The sequence below is a fragment of the Ceratotherium simum genome, chromosome 34, assembly GCF_057802395.1.
Source record: "Ceratotherium simum simum isolate JZ-2026a chromosome 34, ASM5780239v1, whole genome shotgun sequence".
In the NCBI taxonomy this organism is placed as follows: domain Eukaryota; kingdom Metazoa; phylum Chordata; class Mammalia; order Perissodactyla; family Rhinocerotidae; genus Ceratotherium; species Ceratotherium simum.
This window is the reverse complement of record NC_141933.1, coordinates 11,958,295-11,977,498: the sequence shown is the minus strand read 5'-3', so window position 1 is coordinate 11,977,498 and position 19,204 is coordinate 11,958,295. Positions and strand designations below refer to the sequence as shown.

At 46.4% G+C, this 19,204-nt stretch overlaps 1 protein-coding gene across 1 annotated transcript in view; it reads right to left on the bottom strand.

The window, feature by feature from the left end:
- Positions 1 to 39: 39 nt before the first annotated feature.
- The window catches only part of DDB1 (damage specific DNA binding protein 1), a 26,940-nt gene continuing 7,775 nt past the window's right edge, over positions 40 to 19,204 (bottom strand). Inside the window, exons 8-27 of the mRNA XM_004437447.3 lie at positions 18,541 to 18,624; positions 17,842 to 17,958; positions 16,911 to 17,013; positions 14,186 to 14,261; positions 13,982 to 14,090; positions 12,374 to 12,552; positions 12,113 to 12,276; positions 11,927 to 12,034; positions 11,560 to 11,767; positions 10,423 to 10,518; positions 10,204 to 10,315; positions 9,104 to 9,227; positions 8,597 to 8,761; positions 7,779 to 7,873; positions 3,832 to 4,002; positions 3,353 to 3,462; positions 2,890 to 3,059; positions 2,564 to 2,666; positions 1,430 to 1,553; positions 40 to 810 (exon numbers count right to left, since the gene is read on the bottom strand). Of these exons, the coding sequence (XP_004437504.1) occupies positions 727 to 810; positions 1,430 to 1,553; positions 2,564 to 2,666; positions 2,890 to 3,059; positions 3,353 to 3,462; positions 3,832 to 4,002; positions 7,779 to 7,873; positions 8,597 to 8,761; positions 9,104 to 9,227; positions 10,204 to 10,315; positions 10,423 to 10,518; positions 11,560 to 11,767; positions 11,927 to 12,034; positions 12,113 to 12,276; positions 12,374 to 12,552; positions 13,982 to 14,090; positions 14,186 to 14,261; positions 16,911 to 17,013; positions 17,842 to 17,958; positions 18,541 to 18,624 (2,502 nt within the window). The 3' untranslated portion in view covers positions 40 to 726. The remainder of the gene's footprint in view (positions 811 to 1,429; positions 1,554 to 2,563; positions 2,667 to 2,889; positions 3,060 to 3,352; positions 3,463 to 3,831; positions 4,003 to 7,778; positions 7,874 to 8,596; positions 8,762 to 9,103; positions 9,228 to 10,203; positions 10,316 to 10,422; positions 10,519 to 11,559; positions 11,768 to 11,926; positions 12,035 to 12,112; positions 12,277 to 12,373; positions 12,553 to 13,981; positions 14,091 to 14,185; positions 14,262 to 16,910; positions 17,014 to 17,841; positions 17,959 to 18,540; positions 18,625 to 19,204) is intronic.

The window sequence follows — 19,204 nt, the reverse complement described above, 5'->3', positions numbered from 1 at the left end:
AGAGCTGGGCAGTGGGAAGAAAGCAGAAACAAATGGATCTTTCTTCTTAGATTCTACTTTATTTGGTAAAACTCAGAAACTAACCACCAAATCACATCCCCCCACCTCCTTCTCTCTGAAGAAAGCAACTTCCCAGAGACAAAAAGGCTGTGGCTGGGGGATCATCCACCATCTCCAGGTTTCATACTCGGGCAGCCCACGGCCTGGCGGTCAGGCCTCCAGACCCAAAGCTCTCAGAGGCAACAGAAGAAAGCAAAAGGAAGCTCTCACTTCAAAGACAATGAACCCCTCCCGCCCCTCTTCCCCCTACACACCACCTCCCCACATGCCCAACCTAAATAAAAAGATAGTAGAGGACAATGCATGAGTGTGGGAGACACACACACAGAGCTTCCTTTCAGCCGAAGAGCTGCACAACTCCTCCCTGGAGGAGGACAATCGGCTACACCAATCAAGGCTTGGTGGCCCAAGGTGATGGCTGGAATCATGTGAGACTGGTAAAAATCCAGGGAGAAAATATTTCACCTTCAGCCCATTCCCAGGTCTCCAGTGAACTGGTTTTAGTTCTAAGAAGTCCCCATTTCCACAAGGGTGGGCTGTGGCTTCTGGGGCAGCTGGCTTAGGGAAAGGTTTCCCATGGCTGAGAAGACAGTGGTGGGGCAGTGGGAGGAGGGCAGGAGGGCAAAGCCTTCAGGAGGGTCTGGGAAAGGCGATCCCTGCCCTCGGCTAATGGATCCGAGTTAGCTCCTCCACAACCTTGATCAGGTCGTCTGCGGTGGCCTCTCGCTTCATTCCGCTGCCATCATCATACTGTTAACGAGGAAAGAAGGGGGGCTGTGAGGGCCAAGAGGGCGCTCTGGGGAAGGGGATGCCCATAGCAGAGGTGGCACTTGGCTCCACCACTGCCATGGCAGGGAGGAGGCACTCATCAGAAGCCCACACCTCTCCTTTGAGGTACAGGTCAGAAGGTCTACTGACGGCAAAGCTGGCTCAGAGGCCACACCCTGACACACTTTTCTCCCTCTTCCAGGATGTTCCCCAGAGGTGCCATCTCTAGTGAGCAATACCCCAAACTCCAGCACTGTGGAAATTTCTCTTCCCTGCGGGAACCTGACCCTGCATCCCTCCGGTGGGTCTGCCAGAGACCACAGACATGCCCAAGTGTACCCTTGTTGCTCAAGTACAGGGGTCACGTGGGTAAAGTTGCCACTACAGTGCCTAGCACCTGGTGGGTACGCACGAGCCTCAGCTGCAACTCCTTGCCCTTGGACTCCACCTTCCCTTGCAGGTAGGAGAATACCTGAACAGGGCCGCTGGCCTCTGGGAATCGAGGAGAGGAAGCCCCTAGAGCTCTGACGGACTGCTGGCACGCCTGGCCCTGCAGCGGACTCGTGGAATTGGCCCAGGGCTGAACACACCGCAGGCTCACCTGTAGGTTTGCCACAACCTCCTGCATCTTGGGCCGGCTGATATCCAGGAAACTCTCAATCAAGTCTCCATCGATGAAGCCTGTGGCCGGTTCTGTCTTCCGCTCCGTGTGAAAGGATCTCCAGGTGGAAAGGTGAGTTAAGGAATGTGCAATTATTTGGAAATACCCTTACTCTTAGTCATGCACACCTCTGCGCAAGACCACAACCTAAAGCAATCACCAGGATGAGAACAGAAAACAACAGTTTCAACTAAAAATCACATTGCTTTTTGGACAGTTTTGGAATTGAAAGACATGTACAATTATTACTTAATCCAATGGTTCTCAACTGGGGTGTTCTTCAAAATAATGTTTCTAAAAACACAGATCAGGCTCTCTTAGCATAGAGCCTGGACGTGTAGGAATGTGCTTGCCTGGAAAGAACTGGTCTTCTAACTCTAGCCTTGACCTTCCCAAATGAATAAACTGAGGCTCAGTGAGATGACGCATGCCCCAAGTCCTGCTGGTTAGCAAAAACCAACACATCAGCCCATCTCCTCCCTCTCTGGCTAGAGCTGGGCCACGCTGCCTTGTACCAGGGCGTGACCAACCTCACATTCTCAGCAGGAGCCCCTCTCGCCTCGTGCCTGGGAGGGCTCTTTATATCCCCCGAATAAACTAACTTCCAGTAGCACTTGGATCCCGGGTGTCCCTCGGGGCAGATCTTTGGGCTTCTGGAGCTTTCTGCTTCTTCACTTTTCCCCTCTTCTGCTAGGCCCTAGCGAGGCTCCTCAGACACTGCTGCCCCGACCAGACCTCTGAAAGGACGTTCCTGTGTTGTGATCTAAACTGGTTGACATGCAACACCAACAAGGCCAGAGGCAGACCATTTCAGGAACATACATGTACATTTTCAAGATGAACCCGCTGAAGCTGGGAGATAAGCACATGGGGATTCATTACACTGTACTCTCTACTACTGTGTGTCTGAAATTGTCCATAAAAACACTAAAAAAAAAAGCCTGTTCCCTACAGGAACCTAGTCAAGATATTTCCTACACAGACAGCAGATTCCAGAAGCAGCTTAGGGAAAAGCAGCTCTCTGCCTGTGCCAGGACATGCCTCCCAGCAAGGGGATGCCCCTGGGAAGGATATAAGGAGTGCTCAATCTTGCCGACACTTTTGATGACTTTATTGAGTCGATTCTGCATGTCCAAGAGGAGGTTGTACCAGCTCTCTGACAGTGAGGTCACCAGCCCTGAAGAAGCAAAGGGAGCAGTGAGCCACGGAGAGCTCCGGAGCCTACAGCAAACATTTTCTACCCAGGGCAGCTCCGGAAAGCAGCACGTGGAGGGACAAGCTGGCCGCAGCCTCCTCTAGTAAACTCCTAGACTGTGTCCAATTGCTCTCCCTCATCCCCCAGAATGCTGATCCCAGGAAGGAGGCCTGTGTGGGAATGGCCCCGCAGGAGTCAACCTTACCAATCATGCCATTGACTGTGCCGAAGAGGACCGAGCCCTGTGTGGGGGTGGAAGTCTCGCCCAGATTCTGCATAACCAGGGAGCCGTGGCAAAAGACATTGACAAATTCGCCCAGGTGGAAGAGACCAACCTCCTGAAGGTGTTGCCGCTCCTCATCAGTGGTGGCAGCACTGAAAGGCAGCATGAGAAACTCACCACCGAAACCTCCTGTCCCCAACATGAGACCCCAGCAAGGACCACATGCAGTGGACACCACGTGCCAAGCCTCCCTGGTGAGCCCACACACTCCGCAGCGGAGCAGCTGGTCTGAAGAGGCTGATTTTTGTGGCCTTTGATCCTCTTATGAAAAAATCTCTACCTCTGTGAAGGAGCCCCCGAGCCCGAGAGAGGACCCAACGTCCCCATTCACCATAGACCTGGGGGCTCCAGCCCCACCCCACCGTTCCCACAGCTCGTCACTCACCTGTCCTTCTGACACACAAACAAGTTGAAGGCATTTTCGGCCCCCAGGAAATTGTCGTCGTCCAAGATTTCCACAGCACTCATCCAGTTGGGGTTAAAGTCTCGTGCAATCTTAAAACAGACAGGGTGCAACAAGAAAATACTGTCAGCAGTTTGCATGGCAGCCAGTTCTAGGACTTGTCTTCCTTTAGCCAGAAGCCAAGAGCCTGCCCTGCAGAAGATAAAGCCCCGTGTGTAACAACTGCCACTCTAGGGATTCTCCCCCAACCTCCAACCAGTGCAGCCCTTTTGGTGCAACTGCCCAGAAATGGAGCCTACTCAGAGCTGAAGTTGGGGGTCTCTAGAAATACTTTGTGGATGCAGAACGTACGCTCCAGGGAAAACATCTCTGCCCCCACTGGGCTTGATTACCCCTCACCAGCACAGAAACACGTGCAAGGGTCCGGCTAAAGTGAGAAGTCTACCCCGCCCCCCAACTACCTCTTCGAAGTTTCCCTCCATGGGCTTGTAGGCGAGCAGCAGCACAGAGCGCATCAGGTCGCCCACCAGGATGAAGTCGCCCTTGGTCTTCAGGTAGAGGGCCATGATGTTGTTGTAGTGATTGCACTCCGTGCGCAGCTCCTTCTCTGTCGTCCACTCGTAAAGCCGCACCTGGGAGGGGCGGTGCCCGTCTCTCAACTCGAGGGGCCCGGATCCTCCAAGAATAACTGTCCCCATTCCCCTCGTCCTCCATCTACAGCACCATTTACCAAAGTGCAATGTGGGATGTGAAATGGCTTGATGTGGTACTTGGATGGACATTTTGTATTTCATATCATATATTGATGAAATATGAAAATAGAGCGAGCACATGAAACTAATAACACAAAGTTTTCCTTTACATAAAAAATGAGTCAGTAAAAAGAAAAATATTAAGTAAATAGTAATGCAAGTAATACCACGGATATGACGAAAGATGGTCCTCTTGTGACGGAAGTTTGGTAACTGACCTACAGAAATATCTCTGGAAAGAGAAGATCTATCTCCAGTTTCCTGATCAGAAAGGAACAAGATCACCTCCCAATGAACTGCCTTTCCTGAAACCTTCTCAAAACTCGTACATTCTCGGAAGCTTCTGATGTGAACCCAATGAGCAGAGACAATGGAATGGGGAAGTCCAACAGAAACACTGTCAAATAACAAAGGACTTGAAAGCACTAGAGGCTGTGGCCACCTCTCCACCCAAAAGGAAAAAAAGACCCTTTTCTTCTCCACTGCAGTGTTTCTTCAGTTATACCCACATCGTCAAAAGAAGGAAGATGCTTTCTAATCAGCAGAAAGATGAACAGATATTTGGCACAGCCCACTCCCGAGGAAGACAGACAACTCCCGGGAGAAGCCTGCCCTGGCAGACCCTTCAGCATCCAGGTGGCCACACCTCTGGCCTCTGCGTACACAGAAACTCCTGGACAGAATCTATTAGGCCATGATTTCTTGAGGTGTGTCCAAAGAACCGTAGCCCCAAAGGTGTGAACTCCAAGAGTCATCTGTAATCATTACAATGGCTACCACACCTCCATCGGCAGGGTCAAGGGTGTCCAGAACACCCCATCTTTGGGTAAAGCCAGCCTTGCTGGGCCTCCACACCTCCAACAGTGGAGCAAAGGCGGGGCCAAGAGCTCCTGGCAACACACCCCCGGCCCCTCCACATTCTCAGCCTCCTCACTTCTCCTTGACTGCAAAACTCCTCAGAAGGGTTTTCTAATACGAGCTGTCCTCGCCTAGGCCTGGCTGAACTCTCTTCAATCAGGTTTCCATCCCCACCACTCAACCAAAAGCGCTCTGGTCAAGGTCACCACTGCCTTCCACATTGCTAAACCAACGGCCAGTCCTTTCCTTGTGTTACCTGACCTACTGGCAGCACTTGCAGTTTACCAATTCCCTCCTGCTTGAATACATTCTTCTTGTCTTCCAGAACACTTTTCTCTCTTAGTTCCTCTCCTACCTCACTCGTCACCTCTTCTCTAATTGCCTGGATCTTTCTTATCGCCCCAACTTTTAAAGGCTGGAGGGGCCTAGGGTTCAGTCTTCAGATCTCTTCTCTATCCACTCTCAGCAGACAGGTGATCTTAGGTGACCTCATCCTGACTTTTCGCTTTAAATGCCACCTAGTAACCGCCACGCTGTTATCTCCAGCCTACATCTTGCCTGAATTCCATACCTCTCATCCAGCTACCTACCTGACATCTTCACTAAGATGGCAACTGAAACTTAGTATGTCCAAAACCAAACCTCTGGTGTCCCCACTGTGACACAGTAAGAAATATATATTGATCTCTGCCCCAGTTCCTGACAAGAGCTTCTCAATCCCTTATAATTTCCTGGGTGACAGGAGTCTTTGGTTCTAATGAGGTGACTCTTGGTGGTTCTTGGATACAGGATGGAGGCTGGTCACCAGAAAGACCAAGCCATGATTAGAAAACTTGGAACTTTCCCCTCTGGGGAGGAAAAAGGGACTGGAGATTGAGTTAATAATCAATCATGCCTGTGTGATGAAGCCTCCGTAAAAATCCCTACACTACAGGGTTCAGAGAGCTCTCAGGTTGGTGAATACGGCCATTTACTGTGAGGGTGGCGCACCCCAACTCCACGCGGACAGGAGCTCCTGCACTCAGGACCCTTCTGGACCTCACTCTATGTACTTCTTTATCTGGCTGTCCACTTATATCCTTTATAATAAACCACTAAATGTAAGTAAATGTTTCCTTGAGTTTTGTGAGCCATTCCAGCAAATTATCCAACCTGAGAGGGGGTTCCCACAACTCCCTATGACTTTGTAGCCAAGATGGACAGAAGTCTGGGGACCCACTACATGGGACTGGCATCTGAAGTGAGGGCAGTCTTGCGGGACTGAGCCCTTAAACCTGTGAAGTCTAATACTAACTCTGGGTAGCTAGTGTCAGAACTGAATTAAATTACAGGACACTCAGTTTAGTGGTGGACAGTTGGAAAACTGGTTGGTGTGGGGCTAAAAAAGAAACAGTTTCCCTTTACCCTCCAAACCTGCTCCACTCACAATCTTCCCCATCAGGAAATGGCAACGCCATCCTGCCTGTTGCTCAGGCCAAAACCCTGGGCCCTTTATTCCCCTCGCACCTCATCTTCAATCCATCACTAAAGTACCTCAATCCTAGTATTCACAGAATCGGACTCCTCTTCACCTCCATCATCAGCGCCCTACTCCCAGCAACCAGCAGCTGCTGCCCACATTATCACAAGAGCCTCCTAACTGATCTCACCACTTCTACCCTTGGTCCCATAGCCTTTCCCAAGATGTGAAATGATCTTTTCAAAATATAAGTCCAATCGCATCACTCATTTGCTCAAACCCTCCAGAGTAAAACCAAAGTCCTTAACCAGCCTACCAGGCTCCACCTGTTCCAGCCCATGGCTGCCTCTCTGAATTATCTCCCACCCCCATCGGCGCACTCTCATGCAGATACCGGGCCAGCTCTCCCCTCTGACTCCTTGCACTTGTCTTCTCCCAGACACGGGCATGGCTTGCTCCCTCCCTTCCTGCAGGAACCTGCCAAATGTCACTGTATCAGCATGACCCTCCTGACCATGTGATGAAATAGCAATAGCAACCCCCCACCACCCGTGGTGTGAGCATTACAGCACTCCTCCAGTTCCCTGCCCCATTTTTATTTCTCACAGTGTATTTCTCATCATCTTGGGTATATGTATGTACTCTATTTATTCAAAAGCCTCAGAAGGGCAGCTCTTTGTCCATCTTGTCTATTGCTATATCCCAACTACCAAAATGGTGCCTGACACACTGCAAGTGTCCACTTAATATTTTTTGAATGAACAAATGAATGAAGGAATGACTAGAAACCCTCAATTTAAAGTATTTAAGTCATGCTTCTTTACTCTTGATCTTCTCAGGACCTTAAAATGCTACGGTGTACAGTGAAGCTCCAAGAGGGGAATCCAGGATATAGCATTTCCCAAGTTTATTTGACCATGAAATTTATTTTTAAAAAATTCTTTGCAAGGGAGGAGGTGGGTTCATGGCAGAAGAAAAGTAGACTACGTCCCAGGACTAGTATTTCAGGGATGTACTAGGATAACACAGTTTGGTTCATTTTGTTTCCTACGGATGAAGTATTCTCATGCTATGACACACTGAGTGCTGGGGCCACAGCTCTTACCCCTTTCTCAGTCCCCATAGCACTTAGGCTCTGATATGCATGGGGGTTCACGAAAACAAGTCTGATGCCCGGTCCAACCTGAGCTCTCCGGATTCCCAGCTCTATCCTCCATTCCCACTACTTTGTTCTCCTTAATATCTGACACACACGCAGCCCCAGGACACATAAGGGAGACATGCTCTGTGGATAATGGTGTGCAACCTAAGGTATCACACCAAGTGGTGTGGGCCTCACCGTGCTATTGATGCTGGCTAACAGCTTCCCATTAAATTCCACCATAGAGTACACAGCTCCTTTCACTTCCTTTTCAGCCACAGTCTGTAGTTTTCCTGGGGGAAAAAAAGATATTCTTGAGTCTCCTTTCTGAGCCCACACTTTAACTGATCAAAAGAATCCTCTGATTTCCCCTCTGGTTCTCATTCCTGCCCCCAAAAAACCACTCATCTGAAAGCAGGAGATACAGAGCCAGTGTATTCTGGGGTTAACCACCACCAGAAGTATGAGCCCTAAAGTAATGTGCAGTGATTCCAGACGGTGCCCAAGACCTGCCTTCACCCTGAAACTCCAGCTCTCTCAAGATGGGGGTCAAATTCCATCTCAGCCAGCTGATATGAGATTTCTGCACTGATAGCTGGTCTTTAGAACCATCTTGGGTAGGGCAGATGAGAAAAGATACAGAAATGAACACAAAGTGCTGAAGCTGGAAAGAGGACCTAAACAGCTGAGCAACCAAGTGGAAAACAAACCTAGGATTCCTAACTCTGATCCTGGCCACTAGGTTCTCTTAGCCATCGTTCACCTCTCCCCTTTTCGTCTTCCTTTCAAAGAGCAGAAAAAGAAGAAACAAGCTAGATTTTACTTGTGCCTCTGCTCACCCACTCCGAAACGCATTCAGACCATCAACAGCTTGAGAGGAAGGAAGAGAACATCTCAGGTCACAGCAATTAACCCAACTTCTCCTACTGCTCAACCGAGGCTCTGAAACCTAAAACAGTCTGCTAACTTTCCTAGGATTTCAAGGCTCGCAGAAGCTGGAGACTGTGCCCACTTACCATCCGAATACTGAAAGACCACAATCCGACCCTGCTTGGGCTCCGCCTCTTCGGGATACACCATGGCTGTGCCCACAATGAAGTACGTGTTGGGGTCTTTGCCTAACTTGCAGGAGACCAGGCTGAGGGCATACTCGTTCTGCAGAAACTGGTGGGCGTGAAGCACTAGAAGGAGAGTAGTAGAGAGGTGACTGGCTGATGACCCCCAGGCACAGGTCATCCTGTACTTCTGTGAGGCCCACAGCTCAGCTCGAAGCCAAGTCCAGATGCTGACAGGGCACTCGCCTCCTGCTGCTCCTGTCTCCTCAGACTGTCCGTCCCTCACCAGCCTATACTGACATGAGGGCTCAGTACTCACAGCCAACTCAGAGGTCCCACCCCACTCCTTTCTTCTCCTCCTAGGATGGGCTGCCACACTGTCTATCAAAGTCTGGAATATATCAGAGCCCAGAAGAGCCTAAATTAGGGAGGACATAGCACAAAGTGACTAGAAAAGCTCATCTGCACCTTCGAAGGTGTGCTGGTCAATGATCAGAAGGTTGTGCACCTCCACCTCTTCTCCAAAGGAGGTCTCGTGAGTGGCTGTGCTGCTGGAGAACAGCTTGCTGGAGCTGACGCTGCTAGATAGGGCCTGAGAACAGAGAGAACACACGTCACTCCTCTCAAAAGCAGAACAGGTGCTGGGACATCAGTGTGAGGGGATCAGTCAGGATCAGAAAACAGGCTGAGTCTGAACGAGGAAAACTGAAGGTTGGCAGCTCGAGCAGAGCCTGAAGAACAGAGGGCTTCAGAGGGGACACAGGGACTGAGGATAAGGATCAAAATTCCGTATGGAATTGACAGAGCAGGCCAAAACACCGCAAGAATCTAAAGGTCATTAAAGATCATTAGAACACTGATGCCAAGTCAATCAAGCAAAGGAGGAACTCAGACCTAATAAGTGACCGACCCCACCTCTCTCAACGGGAGGAACTGGAGAGCATTTCAAATAAAAAGCAAAATGTGAAGACCTTCTACTCCGGATTAAGGGAAGAAGTCCTATCACAGATGTTTGGGAGCAAAAAAAGGCAGAGAACACATGGAATAAAATGATCAGCTGATATCTCCATTGATTCTATTAAGTGCAGCTCTAGACTGTCTTATTATCATTCTCATTTTGCAGATAAGAACACTGAAGTTTACACTTGCCCAAGGTCACGCAGCTAGCAACAAACCTTGAAGCCAGTTCTGCCAGACTCCGAATTCCATGCTCTTACCTATGATGGTACACTGTTCCCAATTACACAAACCCTACAAAGTATCCAAACTGATGAGAGAAAAAAATCATTCATCCTACAAGGCTATTGAGTAGCAAAATCATTGACAGCCATGCCTATCTCAAATTCTTCTCAACCCTCTAATGGGGGCCAAACCCAGCTCACTGTCTGTTTCTATAAAGTTTTATTGGATCCCAGCTATGGCCACCTGTTGTCTATCGCTGCTTTGATAAGGGCAGGGGTGAGTAGTTGTGAGACCGTACGGCCTGCAAAGTAGAAAATGTTTACTACCAGACCCTTCGAGTCCTACAGTCCATTCTCAGGCCATCTTGCTTTGTCTGTTGCCCTCACCTGTGTGCTGGCACTGGGCCTCAGAGCAGTTGTGCCCCCACTCGTGTCCTGGACTTCAATACGGCTGGAGAGGACCCCAAAGCACTGGGACACTTCCTGATAGCAGATCTTCCTGTAACGCAAGTAGAGAACAACGGTGCCTCTCAGAAACAGTCTGAAGCGCTCCACCATTCCCACATCACCACCCTCTGCAGCTTCCCTACTCCTGCCCTCCCTCACCTGGGAGACTCGTAGAGGGGAACTGTGCGAATGTGCAGCTTCTGGATCTCGTCAATGGTGCCAATGGTAAGGGTGCTGTTGTTGGCCAGTGCCAGGCTGCGAAGAAGAGTCTGGGTTTAGATTGAGTACATCCAAGGAAGGAAAGGATTCTACGAGGCAACTCCATCAAGGGAAGAAGTACAAGGCAGAATTACACTGGCTTACTCCACAGCAGTGGTTCTCAGCTTTGATGATATGCTAAAAATCACCTGGGGAGACAACAAATTCCAATGCCTGGTCCCACCCCGGAGATTTTCTTGTTTAATTGGTCTAGGTGGGCCTAGGCTGAGATTTTTAACAGCTTTCCATTTAATGCTACCTATCGTACAGTATTAGAATCTAGAATAGTGATTCTCAAACTATAGTTTGCATCAGAATCAGCTGGAGGGCTTGTTAAAACAGACTGCTGGGCCCCACCCCCAGAGTTTCTAATTCAGTGCCCATCCCCCAGGCCTGAGAATTTACATTTCTAATGAGTTCCCTGGTAGTGCTGTGGCTGCTGGTGGAGGGCCACAATTTGAGAACCCCTGCTCCAGGGGAATACAGAAGGATCTCTAAATCAGGGGTTATGAAACTTGACTAATCACTTAAATTACCTGACAGGTTTTCTGAAAATACAGATTCTAGGGCCCAACCCCAGATCTACTGAATCAGGATCTGAGAAAGATTCAAAAAATAGTTACTTTTTAAAAAAGCTTCCCAGATATTTCTACTGAGTAGCCAGACTTGAGAACCTCTGCTCTCCAGTTCCCGTCTAAGCTATTTACTGACTTAGACACCAGGAAAAAGCTGGAGGGGGGGCTGGGCCTGTGGCGTAGCGGTCAAGTGCGGGCGCCCCGCTGCTGGCGGCCCTGGTTCGGTTCCCAGGTGCACACTGACACACCACTTGTCAAGCCATGCTGTGGTGGTGTCCCATATAAAGTGGAGGAAGAATTAGCCGAGGGCCAGTCTTCCTCAGCAAAACGAGGAGGATTGGCATGGATGTTAGCTCAGGGCTGATCTTCCTCACAAAAAAAAAACTAGAGGGGAAGGGTGTGAGGAAAACATCAGGCTGCCGTCAATCAACGGCTCTTGCCAAAGGAAGAAAAAGAGGCTCACCTGTCAGGATAGCCATCTGAGTTGAGGGGACACATGTAGTTCACTTCTTTGAGGTTGACATTGGAGAAGACCAATTTGTGGTTGCTGCTGTAGATGACAGTGGGGCGGTCAGAGCAAGCAAAGACGTTGGTGGTAGAAAGAGAACGAAAAGTCCTCAATACCGTGGGCTGGGTGCCCAGAGTCACCTTCTTACGGTCGCTCAACAGGCCTACAGAAACAACGGCATCAGGAGAAAGAAGGAAAGAAAGGAAACAGGACAAAGAGCTGGGTTGTGAAGGTTCAAAAGCAGCCCCCTGAGGCTAAGAACTCTGCAACTCCAGTCCTCCTTATTTGTGGAAAAGCCCCTCACTCCAAGTGTTGTTCTCACCTGTCTCAATGTTGAGCCCAAAGTAGAAAAGTGCCCCATCTCCCAAGGCACAAAGGAGGTAGTGGCTACTCTCAAAGGTGGTCATCAGGATGGAACGAGGAATGATCTCTGTGGGAAAGGGGTACATTAAGTTCTTGTTCCACATTCTAACTCTGATCCCAAGCCAGGTCCTTGAAAGATCCATACCTCCACCCAGCATCTCTTTGTGCAGTAGTTCAAAAGAGGGCAGCTTCAAGATACGGGCCGAGATGTCTGTCCAGAGGCCAATGGCACAGAGAGGGGACAGCCCATTGCTATCTCCTAATGGGGTGATGTCCAAGCAGGCCACTTCGTGTTCCATCTCTGTGTGGCTGAACAAAGAGGCATATGGCAGAGGAAGGAATCCAAGGATCAAAGAAGTCCCGGAGAACAGGGGAGGAAAAAACCAGCAGACAGATGAACACACACCTGATCTGTCGCAGCTCCTGAGCGTGGATCTGCAGGTAGTAGAGGGCCCTCCCCACGGCTACCACGACCTGGCTGCTGTTGCAAGAGGCCACGCTGATGTTCTTGCCCTGAGGCTCCTTCCACTCACTGACTAGAGCTTTGGGTTCTTGAGAGACCAACCTCACAGACGCTGAAGTGATCTAGAGAAAGAAGAGAAACATCTCCAAGCACCTGCAGGGATCTACACAGGAGTGGGAAAGCGGTAAATGCTGCCCTAGTTGGGCCCTAAGAACTAGCTACGTAAGTCCTCTTCCACCATATATTTTTTTTTCCCCGAAGTCCTGAGATCATGAATTACAACTGATGTCATTTTTAGTTGAAGCCCTGAAGAAGAATGGCTTGAAGCAGCTTATAGCTTACATACTTACAGCCAGAAAAAAAGGTCTATTTCACTCTGATTAAGGCTTGGGTAACACAGACTACATCCTGTGGAGAGCTATCAACGGAGTAAGGTCCTGTGGCTACCAATCTAGCAGTTTTGCTCAACCCAAAAACTAGACCTCTAAAATATCCAAGTTCTTTACTGTGCATGAACCATTAAAATTATTCAAAGTTCTTTAGTAAAGGCTACAAAATTGTACCGAAATGTTTTATACATTTATTTCATCACTGAAATAAAACAAAAAGCAGGTTGATGACACTGCTATGTATCGATTCATCTTACCTATCAAAACTCAGTTTATATTTAAGGAAAGCCCTTTAATATTAGATATGTGAGCTGATGCCAGTCTTCAGGCCACTAGTTAGGAAACACTGACAAAGCAATGAGTCAGTATCCAGGCACTTCCCACATTTGGTCCACAAACCGACAGAACCTTCCCTCACATTTTTACTAAACCCACCACTACCTGTTGGCTAAATAACCAACTGGGTAAGAAGATGGAGACAGTTCATTAATCCCCAAGCACTCAAGTGCCACACCCACCACTGGCAAACACTGACTCTGGCCAGAGAAGAGAACAGCTCGAAAGGTGAGGAGGCGGTGCAAAACACGAAACACATCAGGGGTCACTCCCAACTTAAAAAAGACTGCCGGGGGTGGGAGAGTGCTCAGAAATCAGAAATCAAGCACCAAAAGGCTATCTGACCACCCCTTATTATGGCAGATAGATTTAAAAGAAGGATCAAAACAGAGTAAGAGCTCTGCTTCTAATCATTAATCTGTGGAAAGTGCTGCCAACAGTCATATATGGATGGCAGCAACATGACTACATATGTATGTATTACTATTATAACAAGGGCAAACAGGGAGCACCTCAGAAGATATAGTTAGTGCTAAAACAGTACCCCAAACCATGTGTGTATATATATATATACTACAAGCCCTGTCTATAAAAGAAAATGTGAATAAATACAACACACATACATTTGCAGAGGAAAAACAAAGCTAAAAGGTAAGTTGTCATCTCTGACTGATGGGTTATCAGGTAATTTAATTTTTTTTGTCCTAGAATTTCTACATTACTTTTAGAGTCATAAAAACGGACTATTTTAAAGTCCATTGGTGCTCTGTACTGCACTCTAGGTCAAATTCAAGTAAATGGGGCCTGCTCCTTTCTCAGTTATTACCTGGATAAGTTGTTGGTGGGCCACGTTGCCACAAAAGAAAGTCTGCTGATCATCCACGAAACCCATTAGTTCAGTTTCTTCCACCTCCTCGCCGTTTAACATGAGAACTCTGCAGCAGAACGGAAGGCCCGGGTCAGCCAGACCAGCTTCCCCACCTTGCAACCTTCACGTGAGCACCTGGAGCTGGCACCAGACTCATCTTACCTTGTCTGGCCCACAAAAGAGAGCACCAAAGTGTCATCAGTCTCCCGGTTAGGATCAGACCGCAGTGGCCATAGGCCTGGAACAAAGACCAAGGATTAAGATGCACAGCACAGACCAACCCTCGGCTCCGCACATCTCAGAAAGGGACAGCCTGACCCCACGAAGAGCAGGAACTCTGGAGTCAGTCCTGAGCTGACACACCCACTCTGTTCCTTCCTGGCTTTAAGACTCTGAAAAAGTTAGATATTTTTAAAACTGCTTTAAGCCTGATATTTTCAAGTTTCTCATTGGAGTTCAGACGGGGATAATACATTTCCCTGACTCCAAGTCAAAACTTATTTTTAAAACATGTATCACATGAATTTCACTCCTGTACCTCTCCCTACAACCTATCTCACAAAGAAGTAATCAATAACAGTTCCTTGTTCATACTTTCCATTATTTTCAATTTAACAAAATAAGTAAACACTGTATTACAAGCAAATACACATATAAAATGGCCTATCACATACTGTTCTGCACCTTGTTTTTTCACTTAACAATATACGCCGGAGCCCTTCTCAGGACAGAACAGTTTCTCGGTTCTGATACCTGCAGTCTTTAATTGTGGGGATGTACCAGTTTATTAGGAGGTCCCCACTGATGGACACTTTCTCAGGTTTTTGGTATAACATACAATGCCACAACAAATAATCTTGTATTACGTCATTTTTACACATGAAGGTCTGTGGGGGAGATGCCCAGAATTGGGACGTCTGGGTAAATCACGAAACGCAGCTGTCCTTTTGGTAGATATTGCCAACAAGCATGCTTATTTCCTCACAGCCTCACCAACATAACGTGTGGTCAGACTTTCAGATTTGGGTCATCTGGTAAAGAACAGTATCACTGTTTTGTTTCGATATGCATTTCACCTATTACAAGTGAGGCCTGTTATCTGTCCATTCATGTCTTTTGCCAATTTGGGGAGAGGAAATTTGGTGATGATCTTTCTAGAAAGTTTTTTATAAATTAGAGAGAGTAGGCCTTTGTCTATAAGACGAACTACAAGTGTTTTTATCCAGTTTGCCACTTCCATTTCTGCTAACTTAGCTCACAGTGTTTTGTTTTTTGCCATGCAGAAGTGTTTTACTTTTATGTTGTTGAATTTATCAATCTTTCTTTCTGGCTTCTAAACTTCTGAGTCAAAGTTTAAAAGACCTTCCTCACTCCAAAATTAAAAAGGAACTCATCAACTTTTTCTTTTAGCTTTCGTATGGCTTCATTTTTTACATTAAGTCATTGATCCATTTAGATTTTTGCAAAGTATACATTGTACAGTATGGATCCAAACTTATCTTTTCCTAAATGACTACCAGTTATCCCAACACCATTTATTAAAAAAGATCATGTTTATCTCACTGAATTGAGACACCACCACTATCACACACTAAATGCCAATATGTAATTGTGTCTATTTCTGGACTTTAGAATCTGCTAGCTGGACTCTGCCTACTTACGCACCAATACCATACTTTTAATTACTAAGGTTTAATAGTATGTTTTAGCATCTGGTAGGGCTAACCTCGTCTCACTGCTCTTTTTTAAGTTTTCCTGGCTTTTCTTGCTTCTTCCTTTTTCCATTTGGACTTCGACTTGTCGAGGTCAAGAAAAAACCTACTGATATATTTACTGAGGTATATCAAATATAAAAATAAGTCAAAGAGAGAACAGCTCTATAACGTTGGTTTATAAGACCTTGGTATGTCCTTTTCATTTGACCAATCTATCCTTTGAATCCTTCAAGAGTATTTTAAAGTTTTCCTTGTATAGGTTTTACACATTTCTTATTAAATTTATTCCTTGGTATTTTATCTTTTTATTGCTATTGTAAATTGCCTCTTTCCCTCTACTATACCTTCTAATTGACTGTGTTTTTACATGAAACCTATTTATTTCAGTACATTAATTTTATATCCTGCTACCTTAATGAATTCTTATTGTCTATAGTAGTTTTTCATTGATTCCCTTGGGTTTTGTAGTTATATGATCTCTTCCTAATTCATAAACCTCTCTTTTTCTTCATTAATCTGTTCCCATTCTTTATATTTTTATATTCTGAATTATTTTTTTAGATGTGCCTCCCATATACAACTTTGAATTGGTTTTGCTTTATGATTTAATTTGATCATCTTTCTAAGTGTGTTTAGCCCACTTATATTTACTGATATCACATATCTGATATATCAGATACAGATACTCATTTGCACGTTTGATCTGTTCTGTCATATTATTTGAGGTTATGTTTACCGTTTATGTATTGTCAGTCTTTCACTATGTAGTCTTTCTTTGATTTTTTTGATTACTATAGTTCTCATGGAATTTAGGAAGATTTGTATTGTTGCTCTAGAAATTACCTTTATATGATATTTTCAGTCTCCTCTTTCTTTAGGAATTCTATTGATTCCCTTATATAAAAATTAAATTTAACTTGTCATCTTTTCCTCCCCCATTCCTCTACTTTATTATCAAACTTTGGTCAATAATGTTCTCTTTTTTTAAGTTTACTTTGGTACTTTTAAATATATTTAAGCTTCTACCACTTATTTGTCATCATGACTTTTTTTTTACTCTTCATTTGATCTGCTTTCTTCTAGCTCCCACCTAAGTGCCTTCACAACACATAACGAGGCCAAAGGCCTAGGTCACAGATAAGATCTGCATCCTAAGTCCACCAAAAGGCTACCTTTGATGCCTGGTAAGTCAATGCTGGCATGCTCGTGGATTCCAATTCCATTCCGGATGATCCGCAAAGAACCTTCCTTGAAAGCCCCAGAGCAAGTGACCAGCTGCAAGCAGAGAAAAATTTTCTAATTAACCTCCTCTAGAGCCTGGGGCCATCACACATGCCCAGAAAGCAAACAAGCTATACCTAAATCCAAGGACCCTTATTGTGGAGCTAGGTTTGAGGATGCAGACTCAGGAGAAGTTGACCTCCAAAGTCTCTCAAATTTGCCAAGCAGACAGGACGTTCTAGTCCAAGAAGCTAAAAGCTCCTACCACTGCTCCTAGCAAGCTTGCTTCCATCCCTGGAACCCAGTTTACTAGAAAGAGCACAGCATCTGGAGTCAGGCACGCCTGCCATTTAGTAGTTACATGATCCTTGGACAAGTTATTTAATCGTTCTCAGCCCTAAGTCTCCTCACTTCTGAAATGGTGAAGAATCCCCACCAGGGTGCTCGTGTGACTACAGATAATGCATATAAAGTGCCTGACAGGGCCGACCCCGTGGCTTAGCGGTTAAGTGCGCACGCTCCGCTGCTGGCGGTCTGGGTTTGGATCCCGGGCGCGCAGCGACGCACCACTTCTCCGGCCATGCTGAAGCCGTGTCCCACATACAGCAACTAGAAGGACGTGCAGCTATGACATACAACTATCTACTGGGGCTTTGGGGGAAAAATAAATAAATCAAATTATTAAAAAAAAAAAAAAAAAAAGTGCCTCACAGACCAAGACAGGCACTTGATAAATGGTAGTTATCCTTGCATCACTGGGATTAGTGAGTGAGGCTCTTAAAAGTTCTCTTCAGTGTACACTCCCCATTCTAGATAAGCAAACCTAGGAGGACACAGTTTCAAGGGCATACCAACTGTTTGTTTCCAGGATGACCCCCTTACCTGTCCCTGCCCTTGCCTCTCCAGGTCCACCACGCACATGTCCACAATGGGTCCTAAATTGGTAAAGGTTTCCATGGCCACTACATAGGAGCCTTGTTCATTGCTGTCAACGTTGAGCTAAGAACGAATAATGTTAGTCCTGGAACACTCCTAACAGACCCACCCTAAGGAGATGGTTATCATCCAAAAGAAAGTCTCAATCCTACTAGATTCGTCCTTCTTATGCTCCAGTGGATGCTTCTAGAAGGGGACTGTTGACTAAGTAACATGGTCGTCCTACTGGAGATCCACTAACCAGGCAACGATTTCTCATCTGGAGTCTCAGGAAGGGATTTCAGAGAAGCAGTTTGGAAACTAGTATAAAATGTTTGCATGCATTTTTCTGCAGAGAAGGTCCAAAATGTTCATACTCTAGAGGGGATCCAATATATTAGACTATGACCTATTGGAAGGTAGGAGCTGCATCTTGTTCATCATTGTGCCCGCAGTGCCTAGTACCTTGCTGGCACGTTTAGTGAATGAAGCTTAGGACAAAAAGCTAGTCAGGGTAGGATGCTAAATCAACCAACTAGAAAGCTAGATAGTAGTAATATGGATGAACTGAAAAAATTCTGAGAGACATTAAACACAGGAAAAACTTGATGAAGAAGCAGTGAAGACAAAGAAAAAGAAGCTAGAAAGAAAAAAATGTATTCTCACCTTCACCAGCTGGGAGTCACCAAGGCGAGACCCGACAAACACAACACCATTATCGAGGTACGTCAAGCACTCGGCAATAGAGGTCTGGAAGAAGTCAACAGCATGTAAGACTTCAGAATGAACTCGGCGTGGGATCCAGACACTGTCCTGCCCACCTCTCAGACATCCACTGAGAAAACTCACAACTGCAGCCACGACTTCCAAAACAATTCTCCATTTCAAATCCCCAGGTCACCCTCAACAAATGTTCCGAAATCTCTGAAGTCTGTGCCTCTCCATTTACCACATCCCTACAGTCAGGAAAATCCATACTTTATCTAGCAGGTGCCTGCTCCAAATATCATTTTAATACCAACAGCTCCAGTCGGCTCCAAATAATTAGAAACTTCTAAAATTCACTACATAATTCTTAACACAACATTTTTGGGAACCACTTCTCAGAACTGAATATCAGCATTAATCTTTAATTCTAGATTGTATCCTTTTTGTTTCCCTTTCTTTTTATGCTTGAGGTAGTGCCCAGCTGCCCATGAGGTTCTCCAACATCAAAAACCAATGTCTACAGCAGGACTGACCATTTGTTGCTGGGTGTTAAGTAATATAATTCCCAGTCACAGTGTGGGACCACACATCTGGGGTCACCAGACCCCTATGAGAAAATAGC